Here is a 24,924-nt window from a genome sequence, read left to right as displayed (position 1 = left end):
CATTTCATGTATTTATTTATTTATATATATATATATATATATATATATATATATATATATATATATATATATATATATATATATATATATATATATATATATATATATATATATATATATATATATATATATATATATATATATATATATATATATATATATATATATATATATATATATATATATATATTATCTTTATATATATTAAACAAATTTGTGGAAGTGAAGTACTCTTTTATATTTTACAAATTTGAAGAATAACAAAACACGAAACGTAATTAATGCTTGAGTCAAGTTTTGTAATGAACTCATTTCTTCCAAGAATTTTTATTTTTGGAACTAATCCGCAGTTGCTTTGAAGAACAAGAGGTGCTGCTAAATTAACAATCCTATGCCATAGTCTGGGCAGACGCAATTGATTTATGATTTTGCTTCCTCTGAAAAAAAATATTCCAATCTCTGCTTATTCGCAAGAAGCATCCTGATTTTCTTAAATCAAAAATTATTACTTTATTAATAATTTTCTTACTCAGGTTGCAATAAAGCATATGAAGTAATTTTTTTAAGCATAAATAACGAAAATACTCATGAAAAAAGCACTTAAAAGTGGTATAGCTTTCCGACGATTTTCAAATCGGTAAAAAACCACCCCATTTGATGTTGCACGCTCCAAATCAAGATGATTGGTGCATTCAGTACCTATTTACTTCGTTTTTCTGGTTTGCAGAAAGTCTGGCTTGATTGTTTATTGCATCAGTTAATAATTCCTTAATTTTATTTTCCTTTTATTCTATCATACTCGCTGTAAATTTTTCTTCACACTTGACATAATTTCAAGCTTAAGTTTCCACGCATCAAAACAAAATGTTAAGTATGGTCATATAAACGCATTTGCGCCTTATAGGAACTCATTTTTATTACCTCAATTTCTTCTTGTCAATGAGATTAAAAATCACTTTAATTTATAATAATTTTGCACCCTCATAAAATTATTTTGAAGACAAAAATTTTGTTTAAATAAAACTGAAATTTACTACACTATCTTATACTTTCAATTTATTTTCGTTCTTTATTTAGATACCACTGTTATTTTTAGCATTGTTTCGCGAATATTTTAAGCCATGCTGACTCTTGAACTTTCCAATCAGTCTTATTTTTGAGCCAAGAGCTTAGAAAATTTAGGCCTCCTAATAGATATCAGAATTTACATATTTGAGACACTTTTATAATAAAAATAGCAAATATTTCTAACCGCAATTATATTTGTGAATTAGTTTGTCTCATTTATTTTGTCATTCATTAATCATTTTAAATTAGTTTTGAAACACGTTGAATAGAGGTAAGACTATGGTCCTTGAGCGGTTAGAAAAGCAAATTTTTTTTTTCTTTTTAGAAAAGGTTTTATTTTTAAAGGAAGTTGGATTTGCTCCCTAAAATAAGAGTGATATTTTTTTTGCATAAATGTTAAAATATGCAAAAAAATAAATAATTAAATAAATAAAATAAATAAATGCATTAAAAAAACTGAAAGTTTTTTAAATTGAATACTTTGATCTCCACTATTTATTCTCTTATTTTTAAATCCTCATTATAAAACATTTATTTTAAATAGAATGATAAGGATATTAAGTAAAAAATAAGTATTTTAATGCTCGAGTTGATGGCATTTTAAATCAGTCCTTTAAAAAAAAACACTCCCTCACAGATGCTTCAAAACTAAGTTAAATGCTTATCTAACTCTTTAACTTCCCACCCCATCAAAGGAAGATCGAAACTTCCACCACCCCACTCAGAAACCCCCTTTCCCCTGCACCTCAAATCAACAGAAGAATCTACACACACATCAGTCTCTAAACCTCTCTCGGCACAAACGCACTTCTGCAGATCGGAGAGCGTTTCATTTCAACGTGGATCGCAGATCTCGAGCCGCATATTAAATATTTCTCTCAGTATCATAAATACAATTTCCAATATTGATAAATTGATGATGAAAAATATGTCTGCTCCGACATTGAAGGGTTTTTAATTGCTTGGTAACTGTCATTGCTGTTGGAGAATTTATATTTATTTTTTCGATAAAAATGATTTATTGTGTTGGAATAGTAATGATTTGCGTTGTGATGCAGGTGGGATGCACCGAGCCTAGTACAGGTAATGATTTTATCAATTTTGATACATATATTGTAAAGTTTTGCGAAATAATATACATTTATTATTACGTGTGTTAATCCTTTTTTTATAATATTTGTGGGAATGTCTAACGTGTTTTGGATTCAATTTAAAAAATAATTATTTGAAGACAAAAAAATATATTATATTGGCATTGCTTAAAATATCTATGAAGGTGTGATTAAGAATTTGTAATTTAGCAAGTGTTTTGTGAGTTTTCATTAAAGATTTCAAGGTAGACAATAAAATTATTGCCCTATCATTCCTTTTTTTGAGAAATATTTTTTTAAATTACTTTTTAAAACTTTGTCTAATAAAAATCAGTTTTATGTCAAGTTTTAAGTTTAATCGTATGCTGATGAAATATATTTTTTATATAATATTTAGGGGAATGTATAGTGTGCATTGAATTCATTTTAAAAAAGAATTAAAGACAAAAATATTTTATCGACATTCCTTAAGAAGAATCGACATTCCTTAAGGTGAAAAATTTGCAATTGACCAAATGTTTTGTGAGTTTTCACAAAAGGTTGCAAAATAGACAAATTTTTTTCCCTATCATTTCCTTTATTTAGAAAATATTTTTCAAAATTACTTTTTAAACTTTGTCTGAACAGACGCCATTTTTATGTCATCTTTTAAGTTTAATTGTACATTGAAGATACTTGGGTGTAACTATCGGTTTCATAAATATCTACTTTAAATATTAAGTTTATAAAGTAACACCTTTAATTAAATTTTTATTGTTTTAATTAAAAATTCTTTTAATTTTTTTTCGAAATTTCAGCATAGTTAATTAGTAATTTAACATTTTAGCATAGTTACTTTTAATTGAGTATAGAGTTATACCAAAATTTCCTTTTTCTGCTTTTTTATATCTAAAACTATAAACTTTTTTCTTTAAAAAATCGTTTGAGTTTCATTTCTACCTCAAACAGAAAAAAAATTATGTTATTTGAAAAAATTATACTAGTTATTGAATTGATAACTGTGTTTTTTTTTAATACTTTTTTCAAAATTAATTTTTCGGTTACTCTTCTTTATTTAGAAGGCAATATCTTAAAATATTTTAGTTTAAATTTTCCTGGAATTCTGCATGAATCTTTTCTATACATGTATCTGGAAGTCAGACTACGGACTAGTGGATTATAAAATTTTTTATATTTGTCAGTTTAAATTAAAATATTTAATCGTAATTTTTAGATATTTTTGCCTATTAAGTTTCTATATTTTTGCTGTAAAATTTTTAAATAATAATATTATATCTAATGTTTAGACTTTTCCTTAAAATTAATTTCAAATTTTTATGAGTATTATAAAGCAAGGATAATGAAAAATAATAAATGATAAATGTTAACAAAGTTATGTGATTGTGGGAAAAGGTCAATTTTTAGTTTTTCTAAAACCAGTTTTTCCCCTTTTTCGTCATTTTTTTTCATTTATTTCATTTTATTTACACCATGTTTTAGTGCATAATGTCCGCATAAATCTAAATAAAAAATTTCTAAATTAAAATTAAAATTTTTTTTCTCCGAAGGTATTTGGGTACTTAAGGCTATTGTTTGATTGTAAAATCATTCATCTCAAATTAATATATTGCTAAATTGTGCTTTTAAGAAACATTTCAAGGGATTGCCAAAATTTTATTTTTTTTGCGTATTTCTCTTTTTTGTTACTTATTTAGTGATTTAACTAAAAATAAATGGGTAAACTTCAACAATCCAGTCAACCAGGTTCAGTATGAACCAGAAATATTTCGCGCTTTTTGCTGCCATGAGTATAATATCATTTATAAATTCGAAGTAAGCATAACAAACTGAAATATATTATATTACCATTTTAAGAAAACAATTATCAAAAAAGAATAAACATAATATTAGAGAAGATTATGAGATACCTTTTTATTAGCCTACGCCCACATTTGATTTTAGACAGCCTTTCGTTGACGCTCTGAACAATCTAACTATCTTGATTTTTAGATTTTTGATTAATTGTTTTCCAAATTAATAGTTTTTTCAAAAGCAAAAATTTAATTATTGTTTGAAGACAACTACTCATTTCAGTATTTGAGTTGTCACTACTTTGCAGCATAACAAGGCAGCCACATAAAATACTGTGTGTATTACAAGTGATTTGGTTGATAGCATTTAAATTTTATTGTTCCTAACTAAATTTCTTGTTCTTTCGGTATCTGGTTTTCGATAAGTGGAGTAAGTTGTTATTAACTTTAATAATAATCAACGATATAATTCTTTGATGTTCGCTTAGTTGCCGAATTGCTTAATCTGCGCTGAAACACCTCTAAAATGACACGCAATGGAAAACTTTTGGTAACGTCTGTTATTTACTTTACCAGATTTTTTTTTTAAAATCTCGTCAATTCAGATGAAGTATGATGGGATGACAAGGGGTAGAGCGATGGTCTTACAATGATGTGATATAGGTTTGAATTCTTTCTGCAGCCCTTCGAATTCTCGACATATTCAGATCACACCTACTTCAATCTTGATGAAAATCATCTTAAATCGTACGCGGATCTGAAATTAGCAATCTTGTGTCCACGAACTGCAGAGGTAAAACTTAAGCGTCTCAGAATTGGCCACACTCTTATCCATTTCTATTTGCTGTTCGTAGGACAGCGGATATCATAGAATCCCGAATGTGAAATTTACGACGTATTGATTACGCTTCATCACATTTTAACCATTTGTCTCTGTTTGAACCAACATCATCTTACCTTTTTAAACAGTTTCTATTTAATATATGTAGGGTTTCTTTGAAGAAATTCATTATCCGAACATTTTCGCGTTTTTGCGAGCTATTTGTGTTTTATATTGCATATAACTGATTTATCTTAAATTATTCACTTTAATTTATTACCTATATACACTTTTACTTATTTCGACTGTTTTGTGCAATTATGCTTTTTTTCAGATCTTATTAACTTTTAAATATATTTGTCTTACTATTAACTATTTTATTAGATTTATGCATTTATGAAGATAAAATTGTAGTGTGTATTCTACCTTTTGATCTACCTTATCGTATTGTTTGGGGCAGCATATCCTCCTTTGGATCTTGTACCATTAAATTCCTGTTAAACTCCTTTGGATCTTGTGCCATATTCCTCTAGTTCTAACCCCGGGGGATGCTTTCTTGGCTTTTACTTAAATGTCATAAAATTGCGTTGATTTTTCTTCAAACAATTCCTATACGAAACTGAGTTTATATAATGCTTGATCCATTAAGTTCTTTATTTTTCTGAACCCCATTCCAAATTAAAAGGCTATGGAATTGAAATGTCATGGTACAGTTTCAATTTCTATGTTACTTAATAATGTCGTGATAAAATAAAATGAAGTTAAAGGTCAGGCAAAATAAGTGACCATGTGTATCTAGTTAGAAAGCAATTAAATATGAGTTGCAGATTTATGTGTTGAAATTGATATTAGAGAAGTTGAGATAGCATTGGTTAACGAAACTTGTTTGAGAGAAAGAAATAGTGAGTAGGAAAGTTTATTTTGCAAGCGGTTCCTACCATTTATTAGCAAGCGGTTCGTAAAATTACTTGTTTACTTTAATGTGAAATTCATTCATTAAATTTTGTAAATACAAAACGAACCTAAGAGCATATTTTTTTAAAGTTTAATTAGATTAATTTTGCACATTTTCATTGAATGTAATTTGCGTAAGTTTCCGTACGAGTGAATTTCTCAGTATGCAGTCGCTTTTTCTGAACTGGACAAGCAGAAAATTTATATGTTTTTTTTTATATCAAAGACAAACCCATCATAAAACAAAATAATTCTACAAACATACACCTGAAATTGGGACATCATTGGTTTTACTCGCTATCTACATAAGTATTTTAGCAACATTGTTACCTAAAAGACTCAGAGTATTCTTTTTACTAGATTCTCCTAGATTAATATAAAATTTAATATCACAAGTAAAATTACAAATTTGGCTTTTCCTGCTTCGTGCATAAAGTAAATTGTATGTAAATGTAAAATAAATTCTGAAAACGTTTTGCTTTATTTGTTATGAAATACCATTTAGAAATTATCTTTATTTTAAATACGAGTAAAGATGATGGATATAGATCATATGCATTGAGTATTGAAATTTGCTATATACAGTTTAAAAGTTTATACCAATGGATGTAAATAATATTTTAAATATGGCATGTAAGAGAATTTGTTTACAAAAATGGGTTGTATTTGAGTTCCAGGTTGATACGGGGAGAATTGCATGCCAAAAAAAATTACACTTGCAAACTACAATGCATGCATGAAAATGTTTCTGGAAATATCATTAGCGTATTTTCTAATTTGTATCAGGGTAATAAAAATTTTTCCCATCATGCCCGGTTTAAATGAAAATTATGATTGCGTACCCTTACATATGCCAAGCAGGATGTGCAAACAAATAGCATTACCATATACGTACCTTTTTTATTTTATATTTTATAACTTTCATTGAACAACCTACTCAATTTTGAGTTCATGACTACCAATATTCATCTCCATACCTTTGTAATTTTGAAACCAATCCAGAAGGCAAGGGAACTCCTGGATCAAGTATTGCGTGAAATTTGCCTTCATGGAGACTTTTTGATCGAACTAATCCGTATTTGTGTTACATGTAGAGGAAAATACGCGACAGTACCCGACTACAAGGGGACTTTAACCCATGATCAGCTTATCACTAATGATATTTTCATGTCAGCACTGTGGTGGATAAGAGCCGGGTGCAGAATTTGTATCGACCAGCCATCGCAGGGATTTGAACCTGGATTCACCTCATTGGGAGACGAGCTCTCTGTCCCTTGAATCAATTATACCCATCCTGAAATTTTAGCAAAATCTGATAAGATGTTGGAAAAGCCGGATAAATGGTGACAAAAAGGGACAAAAAATATAAAGCGTTCCTACTACACACTTCAACGATAATCGGCACTTTTCTCTTTTTTTGGATCGTCGCGGATAATCCAATCTCTGTTAATTGAGAGTCTACCGTAATAACTTTTTTGAATAATAACAATATAATGACTTTTTATGAATAATAATCTTCTGCATACACGCAAAAAATTATTCTTCATATTTAATAATTGTCAGTTTAATAATGCCCTTAATTTATTCATAAAAGTGTTGTTATAATAGATATGGTATTGTTAATAATGTAGATATATTGTTGTGAAGTTGTTCATCAGTATAGTTACATATTTTAATGAATATACGTTCGAGAAAGATTTTTGGGTGTTTGAAAGATTCATTCTAGAAAGCATTTTGCTGATTAACATGCCTGGAAAAGCATGCAAAAAAGTTAGGGATTTTTTTTCTAATCCTAACGTGTGTACAAATGTATGTATGGCAATTGAAGCTGTACAGTTTTCAAAATACTTGACAATCTTTTGATTCATGATTGTTTTAAACTAATACAATTATTAAAAATACTCCTGGCATTTTTTATTTAAAATTAAAATTGCTAATCTTGCTGCATATTGAACAATAGTTTTGGAATCAAATAGTCAAATGGTTCTTTAAGTAATAATAATATAATAATATAAATCTTGTAGATGCTGGGAAAAATCCATGAAAAAATTGATTCCAGATAAAATTTCACGATACTTTAGTCGTCTTTCTGCTTATTGTTTATGCCATCCGCTTATTGCTATTAATAAAAATATAAATGAAAAAATAATAGATACTTTTAAGACTTTGGATTTTTTTTGTTTAGGCAGGGGGGATGCAATTGTTCCTGTTTTTCAGTGGCGCCATCTATGGCCAGGAATTCGACTCCCGCCACGCCATTCACACAACCACAACCCGTTTATAGGGTGTGTCACATTCACACACAAAGGAGAAAGGACATGGAACACACAGAGAGAGAAATAAACACACATGCCTTGCCCGGGATTCGAACCCAGGACCTTTCTGATGCAAGGACAGTTCCCTGCCCCCTACACAGGCCAATCGTCGCCTTCGAAAATCTTTTACACAAATATTAAATATATAAGTTCAATTTTTTCTGCTCGTAGGTCGCGGTTTTTAGAATCAGGAAAAAAAATTAAATGCTTGCTTTAAAAATAGGAAAACCTTATTGAAATTATAGATAATAAGAGTAACTCTGGAGGTGATTTGATGAAAGTTTTAAATTTTTTCTATTTATTGTTCATGCAATACTTTCACCACCCTGTCAACATTTAAAAAGTAAAGTTTTGACAAAGTATTGCATATGTTTTAGCAGAACGTCGACAATATTTTTAAATTTCTTCTCTTCACGGGTTTAATTTAATTTAAAAAAAGTCTCAGATAAGGAATTCTGCAACAAGTCAAGGAATTAAATGAATGTAACTTTTTCATAATGCTTAACAAATTCAAAAGCGATCGATAGCATTTAAAAATGAGAGATATCAGATTTCGTAAGGACATCTGTTACCGTTACTTACTAAAACTGAGGAAAAAAAACAAAACAGAAAAGCTTTTTTCTTTTTCTACTAATGAGATTAAAAGTATCCAAACAGCATTTTGTTCTGAAATAAACAAGGCAGATTCTGAATGATTAAATCCACAATTTAACAATATTCTCTGAATCATACATTGAAGCCAATAGCCCAGAAATTATTTACACCTCTTGCATTTTAAAGTATTATGCACTCTTTTTAACGATTTGAAATTTCTTAAATCAATGTTAAGAAATGCTCTTGAAGAGCTTTTTATAAAATTTTATGTTAATAATCTTCTTACAATATATCTTAATATATATTTAAATACACAATTCGTTTTAGTTGCCAAAGTAAAAGTTATTGAAAATGTAAGCTTTGGGGAAGAACAATTTGTGTAGTATTACAGAGATTTATTGCAGAGATTATGACAACGAACAATTTAAATAGCAATTTTTCGTTAATAGACGAGAATATGTATGATAGCAGTCGGAGTTCTTAAAGAGAATTTCAAGTCCACTGTGCCTTGAATTTAAGACGGAATACAATGAAAGAAAACAATATTTTTAATGTAAAAAGAAAGAAAACAAGCTATTTGCTAAAAGAAATCAAAAGATTCTTCCCTATGTTTTATTTATAAAATGAGATAGAAGTATAAATTATAAAAACATATTATTTAAACTAATTTTTGAAAATTTTCTTTCAATCTTTGTTTTTTAAAACGCAAATATCAGAGTTTTGTGATAAAAAGAAAAAAAACATAGGCAAACTTTCATAGTCTTTGCAAGTCTGACAACGAATTCAAGGAGCAAATTGTAGACCTCGAAAAATTAAAACTTAATATTTACTTTAAATTTGACGAAATAAAATTTTATCTATTACTTCTTAAAGAAAAACATCTATAAAATATGAATCAGCGCAATTAACGAAACTTCTTGTACTTCATTTACAAATAAATACTAAATCTACAATGAATTAAGTAACTAAAAAAACTTGTAAACATTGAGCCACCTAGATTTCAAAAACAAAGAAGCCATACTTAAAATAGTTTATTTACCTAGAAATAGATTGATGGATGAAATTACTTAGTATAAAAAATATTTATACAAAAAAAGAAATAATATTTTAATCATCCCCAAGAGAACAAATTTAAACAATTAAGAATTTGAAACGACTGAGAGTCAGCAGGTGCGAAGTAATTAAAATGATTTTTTGTTCTTGCAAAAACTTGTTTATTTTATTTATAGCCACGTAAATAATAGCGTATACAAATGTAAAGGAAGCACGAAAACTTATTTCTGTATTACCGAAAAGCACACAGCTGTTGCACCCAATATGTGCAAAAAACACTGATAATAATTTGGTTTTTCGCTATTTTAGCCTTCCATTAAAAACGTGTTTTATCGTTTGCAAATTACAATATTTTTGTTTCAACGACACATAACATTATTTTATCAGTAAATATCTGTTACGTTATGTATTTTTCATTATCACCTAAAATTATTTTTTAGAGAATGGTTAGTTTTTGAATCAGTAAATGTCCCATATTTTTATCATTTATAAGTCAAATGAAAGATTACAGTTATAAGTCACTTGTACAGAAATAATTAAAAAAAACTATTTTTCTAACTATAAATAATTAAAACTATTCTTTAGTTCTGTAAAGGAGAGAAACTACTCAACTATGTCTGATAGTGTAATCAGCTGTTTAACTACGTAATAGCTTTACCTTTTTAAAAAATCTAAGTTAACTATAAAGATAATCTTTAATAATTAGTTTCTTCGGTTTTAGTAATATGACTGGGTAATTTTTTTAAATATATTTTTACATAGCTACATTTGTTTCAAGCGAAAACGCGAAGATATTTTTGAAGTGTCAAGTATGTTTTTTTTATAAATTACACACTAATTACGATGGGACAGTACATGTCGGATGTACGTTTTGAAATAGATGTTTTTCCCAATCACAGAGAATTGTAATTTCTAAAATGAAACGAAACGTTTTCTTTCTAAATGCCCAGGAGAATTATCTTATTATTTTTATTAAAATTATCTTATTATCTTATCTTATAATTTTTGCATATATACATTTTCCATTTCATCTACTTCTACTACTTCATATACTCTTATATTTATAATTTATGTTTTAATCATAATTTATGTATGTTTTTTATTTTTACAATTGAAAACTATATTTAATAACAATTTTTGTATACATAAGTTTTCTATTTATCTAATTAATAAGCTTTTTTCATAATATTTGTTGGCATACTATTGAAATATTATTATTTTTGTTTTTGAATACATATGGTTCCTATTTCAACTGTCAAAAAATTGTCTTTGATAAGTTTAGCATACATAAGCTTTCTACTTTGGTTACTGTGAAAACCACCTTTAATAATTTGTGTATATATATATTTTGGAAAGTTCTCTTTATGAATATTTGCACACATACGGCTTCTAATTACTGAACATTATCATTTATAATTATAGCAAGCACTGGTTTAATTTTTCATTTGTTGGAAAGTTGCTGGTTTTCTTATTCTAATTTTTGTATATATCATACTTTGTATATATCACACTTATCATACCTTAAAATTATATTTAGAATACTCTCTTCATAGTAACTTGCCGCCGGCTCCGATAACCAAGTATTAGATCTATCTTCGTCATCGTTGTATTGGTTACCGCCAAAATGATGTATGTGACATCGGAAAAGATAAAATTCACTTAGGGCAAGGTCTGGGCTACATTGAGGGATGGTTCACAATTTCAAGGCCTAAAGAGTTCAATGAAGCTCGGGTCTGAGCAGTGGAGAGAGTCATTTTCATGGAGTAGCAAAATTTTCATTCAGCATGACAGTAGGAAGCTTCGTCAATTTCAACAAATCTGTCAGTGAATGTATGCAACAGACAGGTTTTTTTTGCTGATTAAAAATGCATCACTGGCCGAACCTCATATGCGGCGGGCGATTTGTCAAACTTGAAGATTTTAAAGACAAGGAACTGACAGTACAGGTTACCTACATAGCTATAACTAAGCAGAATTGTTCCCAAGGAATGCCAGGGAGCAGCGATGGCTCAAGAGATAGAGCCTTCGCCTTCCAATGAGACGAACAGGGTTCGAATCCCAGTCGATATGAATTCCGCATCCGGCTTGCACCGACACAGTGCAGACGTAAAATATCCTCAGTGGTAGACAGACATGGGCTGGAGTCCCCTTGCCGTTAGGCTAACCGTGGGAGGTTCTCGAGATCTTCCTCCCCATGTAACGCAAATGCGGGTGAGCCATCAAGAAGTTCTCCACAGAGGCAAATTTCTTCCAATACTCGATTCAGGAGTTCCCTTGTCTCCTGGATTGGGTTCAAAATTACAAGGCTACGGAGTTGAACATTAGTAGTCGTAAACCCATAAAATTGGGTCTCGGTTGTTCAACGACGGTTATAAAATAAAATAAAATTAGGAATACCAGACGACGAATGCCAGAACGACTCAAGCACTCGTTGCGACGCACGAGTCCTCCATTAGTGTACACTACCAGACCGTCTTTGCTTAAAAAACAGCCCTCATATATATATATATATATATATATATATATATATATATATATATATATATATATATATATATATATATATATATATATATATATATATATATATATATATATATATATATATATATATATATATATATATAAATGTATATTATAATTTAACGAAAATTGGTTCAACCATATATTATGTATTTTACATTTTCAGTTACTTTTATTAAGTATATAATTGCATTTTAGACATACGATAATATTTTTCACTTAAAACCATATTATGCAAAAAAATCTGAATCATATTAGGATTTAACGTGATCCAACATTTTTAACTGAGTACTAAATTTCAAGACAGCATTTAATGGAAAATCGGATTATAAATAGTTACAAACGCTGTACCAAATACATCAATTATTTGCTGTAGACATTCATTTCCAATTATATGAAAACTTTAAACTAATTTAACAGAATGATGGATGTCTTGCTGCCATAAATCAGGACTTTGTTTGTGTTTAACTTTACATAATATTTGTTGACATAGCATGCTTACATTTAATGCTGCAGTATATAATATAAATAGACGTTGCTGTCACATTCATATCTCAGAAATCCATATTATCATGCACTAAAACATTTGCCTTTGCTACAGTTGTGTAGTTCGAAGTTAATATTATATTGATGTCCTCCGATTTCATAGGTTAACTTATATATTTTATGTACATGAAATTTTTTAGTGAATATGTATAACTTCACATTTACATTGAAAATGATTCTATTTAATTGCAAAATAATGTAATAAATGAGTTTAAAAACTTATATTTAATTTTTATTGTATTTTAATGCATAATTTTGCTCGTATTTATTATATAGTGATTCGTATTTCATTATAGAATAATTAATTTTGTTTTTCAACATATAAGGCATTTATCATGTTTTATTTGCAGGTCTTTTTTAGACACTCTTCTTTAGTTTATATCGCTTTAAATATTTAGTATTTTTTTAAGAAAGTTATTGCAGGACTTTATATCTAAGTCCATACATTGTTACCTTATGTGGATCAGTTAATTATTTCAGGCTTTCTGTAATGTAAATGCATGCATCATAAACCCCCGTATCATGCTCTTTTATGTAATCAATTGCTTTTATTTAAAACTACAATAATGAAATTTCGCATGTAAATTTATGTACTCTTATTTTTAAATTTTTAACATTTTCAAATTAGCTATTTAATTTTTAAATCTTCTTTGACATTTCGCAATTATTTTTTATTCTTTTGTCAAACTATTTTCAAATATTTTCATACCTTTGTGACATTCATTTATCCGTTAAGAATAAAATTATACTATTGAAAGGCAATAGAAGAAATATTTTTTTAATTTAATTATTTAAAAATTTTCGAAAAAAAAGGATCCTGACATTGATATAAAAAATTCCCGTTAAATTCTAAGAATTTCTCTTTTTTCGATTTATGCGCTCGAAGTTTATTCATAACAATGCTGTATGTAAAAGCATTTTTAATAGCAAAACATTCTATTTTTGTTGTATAACCTAATTTTAAAATGTAAATATGTTTATAATTGTTGTAGAAGTTTCAATGTAAAAATATAAATAAGACGCTTCCCCGAAGCAAAAACACTTTTCAGGCTCCGCTATTTTTTAAAGAAATATATATATTAGGTATAAAGTAAAGCAAATCTTACAAATGTTTCACGTAGAAAAATGTGATGCCTGAAAGTTATTTTTTCCTTCCAGAAAAGTTTATCCCTTCTATTTTTCATTCTAGTCTTAAATATGACCAAGATCAGATGTTTACCAAGAGCTGATCTTTTAAACCAACTTCCTAGGAAAGTTCCAAGTTTTATCTTTTCAAATCAATAACATGAAAACAAGTGTTAAGTCAACACCAGCACCTGGTATTTAAATATTAACATGGTATAAGGAGCGAGAAAAAGTTGTATTTTAGTGATTATGATAACAAGTTTTTTTTCTCTCACAAGCCCATTCATACGCATTTTGAGAACTATACGATAGGAAACAAAGGCTTGAAAGTATTTGATAAAAAATAAGCGCACATATTTTCAACAAAATTTATACTTTGTTTTCAAAGATAGGTACGCTAAAAAAAAAAAACGAGAGAAGAAAAGAATATTAAGAAAGTTAATAAGTTTCAAATTTATTTACTGCTCATAAGCTGCATTTATATTGAACTCATAAAATAAGTTATAAATATAGAGTAAGCATAGAAAATAATATAATAAAGATTAATGGAAAGCGAAGAAGAAAAATAAAATATTTTTGAAAGTATTTAAAAACAATTATGAAAAACCGAAAAGCAAAATATGAAAATGATATAATATCGTCATCAGCACACACGAAAATAGCCGCAGAGAGGAGTGCTTTCTAATATTGTATTTAAATAACTAAAGCAAATTACATCAATACATTAATGTGAGGAGTAGTCGAAAAACACATTAAATCAAAATAGAACACATTAAATCAAAAATATACGAAATAAGACATATTAAACTAAAAACAGAAAATAAAATGCAAGAAAAATACAAATCAAATCGCAAAACGTAATCTATAAAGCAAATAGAGAATTTAAATGAACCTACATGTACTAGAATCTTTCAAGAATGATTTAAATAATTTTTGTAATTAGTTTGCCAGATTACAAAATATGAAAACAGAAGCGCAAATAGAGGGTTCTCTATGGCGCGTTCTTAATGCAGTACTGAAACACGTTTGATTAGTTAGTTACCGTGGATTGGCCTGAAAATGGGCGTGCGAAAGGTAATAATATTATACTGTATATATAATATATAATCTATACATAATATAATACTATATATTATACTTATAATATTATAATAATATATATAAAATTATAAATAATAAGGTTGATATTTAATCACACAATTTTGATGATTTTAGAAAATTAACATTTATTTAAAAAAAAGAAGAAACTATTGCTGATCAAATCCTAAAACTAGGCTCTAAGAGCAACGTCACAAATACACAAAATTAGAAAGACGTATTAAAAACGGAAACGAAAGGAAAATGAAAGCAAGTTAATAGTAGCGCTATTAAGCTCTAAAGCTATTAAACGCTATTAAGCTTTAATTAAGCGCTAAAGCTGCATTTAATATGATCGATAAAAATAGCTCAATAAAGACAAAAAGTATAAAAAGAAAAAAGAGAAAAACAAAGAAATTTAAGAAAATTAATATTTAATTATTATATTATATACTTATTATTTAATTATTATTATTAATAATATGATTATAATTAATGCAATTGTAATTAATATTATAATTGTAATTAATATTTAAATTATAATTAACTTTATAATTGTAATTAATATTTAAATTATAATTAATATTGTGATTGTAATTGAAATTTAAATTATAATTAATATTATTTGTATAACAGAATAAACAGTCCACGTGGAGCTGTTATTTCCAATAACTAAAAAAAATGAAGTGACTCAACGACGAACCGATAAAATCATGAAATTGATGCATGCGTTCATTATATAGATAATAAATATTTTAATTTCGAATTTTTAAAGGAAAAACTACAAAATCTATTTTGAACTGATTTTGAAGTAAATCAAATCAGATTAATTCACTCAATTTAAACACAATACTTTAATGCTTTCCCAATTTGCTTATGAAAGCTGTCATCGTCCCTCTTAGGTCAAGTGTAGGTTTGTATTGCCTCGAGGCTGATTTACAATAGATTTTTTTTACAAAATACAAAAGTTCGTCTAAATTATTTAACTTGATAAAAAAAACGGTGACGTTTTTAGAATTAAAATTTAATTCACGATGATGATTGATGATAAATATTCTCGTTAAAAGCATTCATTATGTAAATAAAACATTTATTTCATATCATAATGTTATGATGAAATACATTTATACATTTGCATACGCTTCTGTACAAGATACCATACATAAAATTGAGCAACATAATTAAATGCATTTGCTTGTTGAAAAAAGAAAGCCTTTAGCTCATAACAACAATATATATATATATATATATATATATATATATATATATATATATATATATATATATATATATATTGATCTTTATGAAATTAAACCCAAGAAATCTCAAGAAAGTTTACTTAAATAATCAAATTTATGGACAGACAACACCCAAAATATATTTGAGAGGAAATAATTTACAATAAGTGAGAAAAGAATTTGGTGAGTGCTAGTTCGTTGACGTATGAAATTTATCACAAATTGTACAGTTTCCGAAGATATATGAAGTTGGATACACGCTCATTATTTTTACAGACAACGTTTGAGATATTCTAAATATTTCAATTAATTACTTTATTTTAAATTAGAATCTGGTAAATAATGATCGGAGGATTATAAAATCTTCAATTTTCGAAGGGTGTTTGATATTTGACAGGTTGCATAAAGGGTACAACATATTGATGTAGACATGTTTATGCATTGTTTGATGGAGACAATATATATTTAAACATTAAGTGTTAAATAAATTTAATCTATTTTTTCCCTTTTTTAATGCATTTTAACCTTAAATAAATTTAACTATAAGATTTCTCAATAAACTAGTATTCTTTAAATAAGCTGTGTTATTTAGTTTATTATATTTTAAAACTGTTTTTTTTAAATAAAAAATATTTTATTTTTGGGTTAAAAATCATTTAGTTTATGAAGAATTATTCTTTTTAATATAACAATATATTTCAAAATATTTCTTTTAATATACTCTCTTGTATTGGTTTTAAACTCAAAAAATATTTTGAATAAGTTTTGGTTTTCTGTCTCATATTTTGAATGAAAATTATGTGTTTAATTAACTTAATAAGCACTCATTAAGATTAAATTAAGGAATGTCTTCCTATTGTATACTATACAGCTTTATTGCATTTGAGTAAAGTTTTTTTAAAATCATGCGTGTAATTTGTGGAAGAGGAAAAAAACGATTTAAGCATTTACAATTGAATGATTCTAATAAAATATTTCTGAATTCATTTATCAGACATATTAAGTAGTTTTCACCAAAATACGGTCAACCGATACTACTTTTATTCATTTAAAAAAAAACTTATTCCTTAATATTAATTGCCTGTATTTAACTACTTTTACAAAAATCTGCTTAACCCTTTCTGTCACAAATGTGGAGCACTCAAAACTTTAGAGTTATGAGTATCAAGCACGATCTCTGGAAATTTAGGAAAGAGCTTGTTTAGATTTTAATGACACTGCGTGAGTTTTAGCTTCTTTTTGATAAATTTTTGAATCATGGAAAAGATGAATACATCAAAAAATACTTCTCGATTTTATATTGTTACAAAATGGAATAAGTTTCAAAACTTGAAACGTAATTTAACGTTTTTCATTCAAAACTATTAAACTGTCTCTTTTTTATTGAAACAAAGATGTTAAATAAGGAAAAACATTCTATAAAAATTCTAAATTTGAAATAATTGAAGAAATAAACATATAATTAATGAATAGTTTTAAAAATGTAAGCATACAAAATATCTGCAAAGTTAAGAAAAAAATGTAATGAACATTGTACAAAAAAAATGATTCTAAATATAAATAATAAAAAATTCTGTACTTGGTAAGTAGTGAAATTTTCTTTCAGTGAACTTGATATCAGTACCAGATAGCATTTTGTTTCAGACAACTGTAACAAACCTGACAAGATTCGAATGTTAAATATGCATCTGATATCTGTCTTAACAAACTACGTGATATTTGGAAGAAATATCAAAAATATTTGATAATAATATAATGAAAAAATTGTCTTATATTTATAGAAAGGGATCTACATTTTTGAAAAAGCCATTTGATATCTTAAAAATAGATGAGATGATTTCAAAATGTTATCTAATATTTGGAAAGTTATTTAACAACTTGATATTTTAATTTCGATATTTCAGATAGTTTTTCTGCCACGAAATACGGAAGAGTACCACAAAATACCGAAATAACAAACACGTATCGTGCATCACATGCACATGATCTTTCTCTTTTCAGAAATTAATAGAACAAGATCATAGTATTAATCATTATCTATAAAATGCAGGGTTGTAATAGATGGGTGGTTATTTGATTTTTTTTTCTTTTCATGGCAGTGAAAGAAGTCAAAAGGTCACTGTTGTTTGGAAATTTGAAGTGGGGGGATGTACTTTTTATCTTTTAAAATAATTTAACAATTTCTTAATGCATTTTAATCATATTTTTACAGTTTTATTGTTTTTTACGAAATTTTTTATTTCTAAATAATTTTTATTGCTTTTTTTTGTTTTTATGTTAGGTACGCCTTAAAAGTGTTATTTATTTCTAAATGTGCATTTTTGTTATTTGATTAGCATATATATAGTCTTCAAAATTATTTATGAAGGTATTCATGGAGGTTTGGCACACAATCATTACAATTGATTCATTTTAAGTAAATTAATAATCAAACATCCTCTTACTCTAACGGCAATGAAGAATAAATTTGATGTTTCAAATGTAGGAAGTGAGCACATGCAGATTGCGCTTCTAAAGATAATAAGGATGAAAAGTTCTACGACCAATAAAGATTGATACTAACTTTTAAAATATTTATAACATCCTGTTGATTGAAATATAGTTGAATTTGATTATATATTTAAAGACTGGATATAATTTTATTGTTTAGATGCTACTTTGGATAGTAATTTGCCTATATATAATTTATTTTAATGCATATGTATCTAGCTATTTTCTTAACTCTTTAAAGATCAAGAGACCCGAAGGGATCTGGACCACTTAATGACCTTCTCAGGTTCGTTGGGGCCTCTGAAGGGTGCAAGGGTAGTAGTGATTTGGAGGGGATGATCAGCTTGACAGTTATGTATAGGAACTCATTAAAAGTCGAAAGGAAAGAGGTGTGCGATTTTCACGTTTTATTTAGAAGCATTTCCCCCTGTGGTTTTAGCGAAACACAAAATCATATTAATTTGTCACAGATTTGTTTGTTGTTGGAACTAAACCCTTTTATTTACTTATTAAAAATTCGGGAATTGCAGGCTTTTGAGAATTTATTTTTGAAATTCCAGTGTCCATTAAGATAAATATCTTTTTAACAAAATTGCAATGTGTTTATTATTGACTATCAAACGTAAACTTTTTATATAATTAAAAGTACACGTTCATAAATATCGGATAAAATACTGAAATTACTGAATTTTTTTTTGGATAATGCCGGTAACTGGGAGCAATAAAAGGTTATGCAGTTAGGTAATGCAGTTAGGCAGTTACAGTTAGAAAATGGCAGTTAGAGTTAGTTCACGTTATGCAGTTAGAGTTAGAAACTAGATCGTTTGCTTGGTGAACCAAAAAAAGTTGACCACTTAAAAAAAGAATTTAAAGAATTTAAGGAGAATTTTTTCTATCTGAAATGAAATTATTAACTTTTTTTATGTGAATTGTTACTACTATCAATTAACTTGAAATTTAGCTTTTGAGTTTAATTTGCAGATTAAATATTGTACTAAACGCGCTTCAAGTTTGAAAAACATTAAAAGATATATAGAAATATTTTAATGCATTAAATATAAAATAATAAACGTGTTTATTAATAGAATGAAAAAAGTATATGCGATATTTTTTACACAAGCACGCAAGCCAGTGGAGTGAGTCGAACAAATTAACGATCGTAGTAAATATATATATATATATATATATATATATATATATATATAAAGTGAGAGAGAGGGAGATGGAGAGAGATAGTTAGATATCAATAGCTTGGATAAATAAATGATTGGAGCAGAATTTGCTTTAAGGAAAGAAAGTTCTAAGAAAACAAATGGGAGTGAAATTTTAAATTATTCAACGGTAATATTATTAATAGATTACAAATGGTGTAATAGTATCAATAGAGAAAAATAATGAAATATTTCAGAAATATTATTGTAACACGACAATTACGAGATTCTTTATCTACGAAATACTTATGTTTCTCCGCACACACAATAAATAATATTTACTAGAGGGTTCAATTTTTACCAGCCTCAAATATTTATAATGGGTAAAGAAAAGTATGCGTGCTAAAAGTTTGCCGCATATAATACAACTACGTTCACACCTATTGTTAAAAAAAAGAGAAAATCTTTTTATTATCTCTTATCACAAAAAACGCGAAAATCGCTTTAGGAACAGCTTAAATATGCATGATTCTATTGCATAGTTATTTGCTTTTTCGTCAGTAAATTTGCAACATTAGTTTGCATCTTTCAGACATTTTTGTTGGTTAAATATTTATAAGTAAGTAATTTACATTTGACATTTGAAAACCACTAAAATAAGTTAAGTCGTGTTCTTTTAAATAAAGTTTAAAACGGTATTTTTTGCTCGACAATGTCTTTATATCTTTTTGAATCGAAACATTCTGTAAAATGGATTTTAATTCGTTTGGGGAAATATTTATCTCTCCTGATTTAAAAACGAATTATTTTCCTTCTTTTCAGTTTTGTTTATAAAGGGATTTTTCTTCGATTTTCTTTTTTATATTTTCTTTTTATTCAAAATGCCTCGAATTTTTTTCTTCTAAATATAATAACTGATACCTAAACATAAAACCCAGATATTGAAATAAATAAACTTTGAAAATATTTACTTTGACAATAAGGAATTTTTTTTTTTGATGAAAATAAACGTTTGGAAATAACAGTGCGGTTTTCTCATTAATATTGTTGTTTATAAATATAAGAAATAACTAAATACATATTCATCGCTGAAGTAATTGAAATTTTTCTTTCACTTTCTGACACAAAAACATGAAATATGCTTCACAGAAAAATAAATGTTTCGATCATAATAGTTCTTTTTAAAGTTCTTATATGGTATTTTAGCATCATTAATTTGTATTTTAAGACTCTTTCAGGCTAAATATACATTATTAATTTACATTTGATATTTAACAACCAAAATTTTTTTTATCTGTTTTTATCAAAATGAAACATTTTCTTCTATCCTTTTGAATTGAAACATTATATACTAGCTTTAATTCGTTTTGAAAATTAGATATCATCCAGGATAAATTTTCTTTTCAGTTTTATTTTCTACAGACGCAGTGCAAAAGCAATTATTTGTGTTTAAAAATTTTGATTCATTCAATATATCTTAACAAATAGCATAAAGAATATTAAAGTTTAAGCATTTGTATTGTTTAAGCATTTGTTTCTCAAATTAAAAATCTTTCCCTTTAAAAATAATGAAACTACATGAATAATTTTTGCAAATGCAAGTAAGGAAATTTAAAGTATATTTAATAATTTTTATTTTTTTTCTATGCACATTATTTCGTGTTTTAAATATTTTCTTCAAATTTAAACACGGTTTTTTCAGTTAAAAATGATTAAACATTTAAGGGAAATGTTTCAACATAATAAATTTTCTCGATGTAGTTAGCTTTGAACTAAGTTTTGAGGGTAGATTAAACTGGGAAACATTTTTTTCTGTTGCATGGAAGAATTCAACAGATTTTAGATACTCTATGTTGATTTCAAATCTGAAACCGTTTTCTCACTTCAAGCTACAGTGTTTCTTTTTAATTGATATTTTTGTTTGTTTTTTGCCAAAATGTACAAGTTTAAAAATTTTATAGGTAAACGAGGGTCGCATAAATGTTACGACAAACTTCCAGGGGAGTTTGGGTTCATTATCAGGAATGCCATTTCATAGGAATCCATGCCCTAAAATGCTGTCATACGCCACTAGAAGCGCTTTCTTATCACGAACTGTTTCCTCGTGTGCCATAATTGGGTTGCGTCGCTAGCCGGTTACGAATGCATTTCCGGGCTTGGGTCTCTACGCAATTTTAATCCTGGTAATGCGCCGTAATTCTTTTAGAAGTTAGCTGCAGCATTTATGCGACTTCTAGTTATAATAACGTTTTTGTATTTGTATTTTGCGACAAAAAATATACTAAAAATATCATTAAAGAATTGTGTTGCTTTAGAAACGAAAATAATTTCAGATTTAAAATCCTCACATCCAAATTAGGCAAGATCAGGTATTTTTATGAACGCAAAAAAAATATTTGCTCCTCAGTGTAATGAAGGTGAGTTCTAACAGAAGGGAAATATATTATTCTGCTTATACCGAAGGTTTTTGAAATGATTTTCGCAATATATCATCGTTAACCACTATCAATGCCGTAAAGAATGAAGGTCTCCGAAATTTTTTGAACAAATTGGTTCACTGCTCTCACTTTCCCTTTGACATTTGTTAATTTTGCTTTTCATTGAACCACGCGTCTTCAGGTTATTTTCCTGGTAGTATGTGAACACGCAGATAACAGTCTAAGACTAGCGATGTGACCAGTCTAAGTCTTATTCAGACTATATTACTGCCAATTTATGCGTTTAATTCTCTTGAGGAATTCTAAACTTTTGTTTCTTAATTTATCCATGCCACTCATTTTCAAAAACTTTTAATGATACGTAAACAACGTTACACAGTACAAATTTCCAAATCAAAGTCTGGAAAGAATTACCGGTAATCAGGTTGCAAGTAGTTTTTACCGTAAAATCCATTTTTACCGTAAATCCATATTGAACATGCTTCGAACCAAAAAAATTTATATATCGTAATTTTTACGGTGATATCTACAGTGAAATCACTAAATGATTCTAATTAAAAAATATTACTATAAAAATTACTGTAACGGTACAATTGGATTTTAGGGATAATGCAACCCCAGTGCTGGTATTTTATACCGTAATTTGATCTTAAATTCTTCACAGTGTACATACTTCATTGAGTAATTAATTTTGAAGATTTTCGAAATTATTTTTTCCCAAGCAATGAGGTAACCAATTATTTGAATTTTGTTTATATTATTTATTTGAATAATATATGATGAAACATGCATTGAATCTTTGAATATGCGATTTCATTTTTAAATATTGTGGAAGTAACGCATTTGGTATTCAGTGAGAATTTCTTTGACTTCTAGTCAAAAATTAACCCTTAAAAATCAAATTTTAAACTTCGAAATTTCAACAAAGTAGCACATTATGTAGATATGCAAGTGGCGTAGATTCAAAATTGTCACGCTCTCTTCGTATTAAATACTAAATATCAAGAATGAAGGGAAATGAGTAGGGTCCATATAGTTAGAAGTTAAGGATGGAATTATAGCCTTCATGCAGATAATGAGTAATAAATTTTATTATTGAAGGTTTTAAAATTCTGCATTTCAATTAAACTGATATGTTGAAGACAGTTTTAAATGGTAGTTTTGAATTTAGGTTTCTCGGTAAAAGTTCTTAATCTAATTTATTTTGTAAAGATTTAAATTTAACAGATCTGAAATCTCGAAGATCTGTTTATAAAAATCCGCGTGATAAACCTTGAGTGTTTTCTTTATGGAAAAAGGTTTTTAATAAGATGTAATTATTAAAAACCGTCATTAATACCAATATTAACTTAATCTGTAAAAAACTATGATCAAAACTACCAGAGTACGTTAAATTTTTTTATGTTTCTGGTTCTGTGGGTACCTCTATAAGCTCAGAACATTTTACTGAAGTACGTTGGAAATAATTTTGTTAAAATTACAAATGGAATATGGTTTCAGAATGTGTGATAAAATTTGGTAATTTCCTCATGGCACCTTAGTATGGCATAAGAAGCCTTTATTCAGTTAAATTTACTTTTCAGTTTTCTATTTTTTACAAAATGTGTGGTACTAAGAACTGTAATTTTGAATACCAGAATTTCCGGCAAACCATTACCGGAAAAACAACCAAAAAATGGTATAAGTATAATCTGTCTTTGTTTTTATTATCAGAATTACAGTTTAACTGTAATTCTGTAATTAACTGTAATTTTCTAATTAATAATCTTTAATTAGAAAATAAAGATTTGAAAATGAAAATTTAATCAATAATCTTTATTTTTCTAATCGAATAATTTTAGTAAAAGGTGAAATTTCAAATTGTTTTTGTTCAAACGTAAGAAAAATAATCTTGTTTATTCAATTCAAAATTATCAGAGTTCGTCCCATACATGTTCTAGAAAGTGAAAACACAAAGTTTTTGTTTTTAGACTCTTACTAATGGTCAACCAATTCTGAGTTTACAACTACCAGTGCTTAAATCCGTAGCCTTGAATTTTAAACCCAACCTAGAAGACAATATAACTCCTGGATTAATCATTGGGACAAGGTTGCCTTCGTGGAAGGCATTTTAATGGAATTAAATCGAATTTGCGTTTTATGGAAAATCATAACAATCTCCCATGGTTAGTCCGATGGCCGAGGGATTCTAACTCTTGATCTGTTTTCCACTGAGAATATTTTATGTCTTCATTGTGGTCTGTGAGAGCCGGAAGCAGAATTTTTATCAAACAGAATCGGTTTGGATTCAAACCTGGGTCACCTTACTGTGTAGTGAACGCTCTCTCCCGTGAGCCATTGCAGCTATTTTGGCTGATGTAAGTCCTCAAGAGGTTCAATTATTTCCACATGAAACATTTTAAATGGACTTAAAACTTTATTTTCTGCGATACAAGTGCGAAAGTCTCCTTGAAAATTGCATATTGCATATAGTGCAGGGCAAACAAGCAGGAAATAGAATACAAAACATTGCATATAATACAGAAAAACGGAGTAACAAAAGCTGGTATTTGCTAAAGTAAAGATTATTTTTTAAGCTTTATTATTTCTCCTCTCATACATTATAAATTATGTCCTTATTTTTTTCCAAAATATATATCATATTATACTAA

General features: G+C 27.6%; 1 protein-coding gene across 1 annotated transcript in view; it reads left to right on the top strand.

Moving 5' to 3' along the window:
• The first annotated feature begins 1,840 nt into the window (after positions 1-1,840).
• The window catches only part of LOC107452663 (adhesion molecule nephrin), a 227,349-nt gene continuing 204,265 nt past the window's right edge, over positions 1,841-24,924 (top strand). The window contains exon 1 of the mRNA XM_016069211.3: positions 1,841-2,151. Within this exon, the coding sequence (XP_015924697.1) occupies positions 2,082-2,151 (70 nt within the window). The 5' untranslated portion in view covers positions 1,841-2,081. The remainder of the gene's footprint in view (positions 2,152-24,924) is intronic.

This window comes from Parasteatoda tepidariorum, chromosome 7, assembly GCF_982258835.1.
Source record: "Parasteatoda tepidariorum strain Cologne lab strain chromosome 7, Ptep-v5.0, whole genome shotgun sequence".
In the NCBI taxonomy this organism is placed as follows: domain Eukaryota; kingdom Metazoa; phylum Arthropoda; class Arachnida; order Araneae; family Theridiidae; genus Parasteatoda; species Parasteatoda tepidariorum.
The sequence above is the reverse complement of the archived record's forward strand: the minus strand, read 5'-3'. Positions and strand labels throughout refer to the sequence as shown.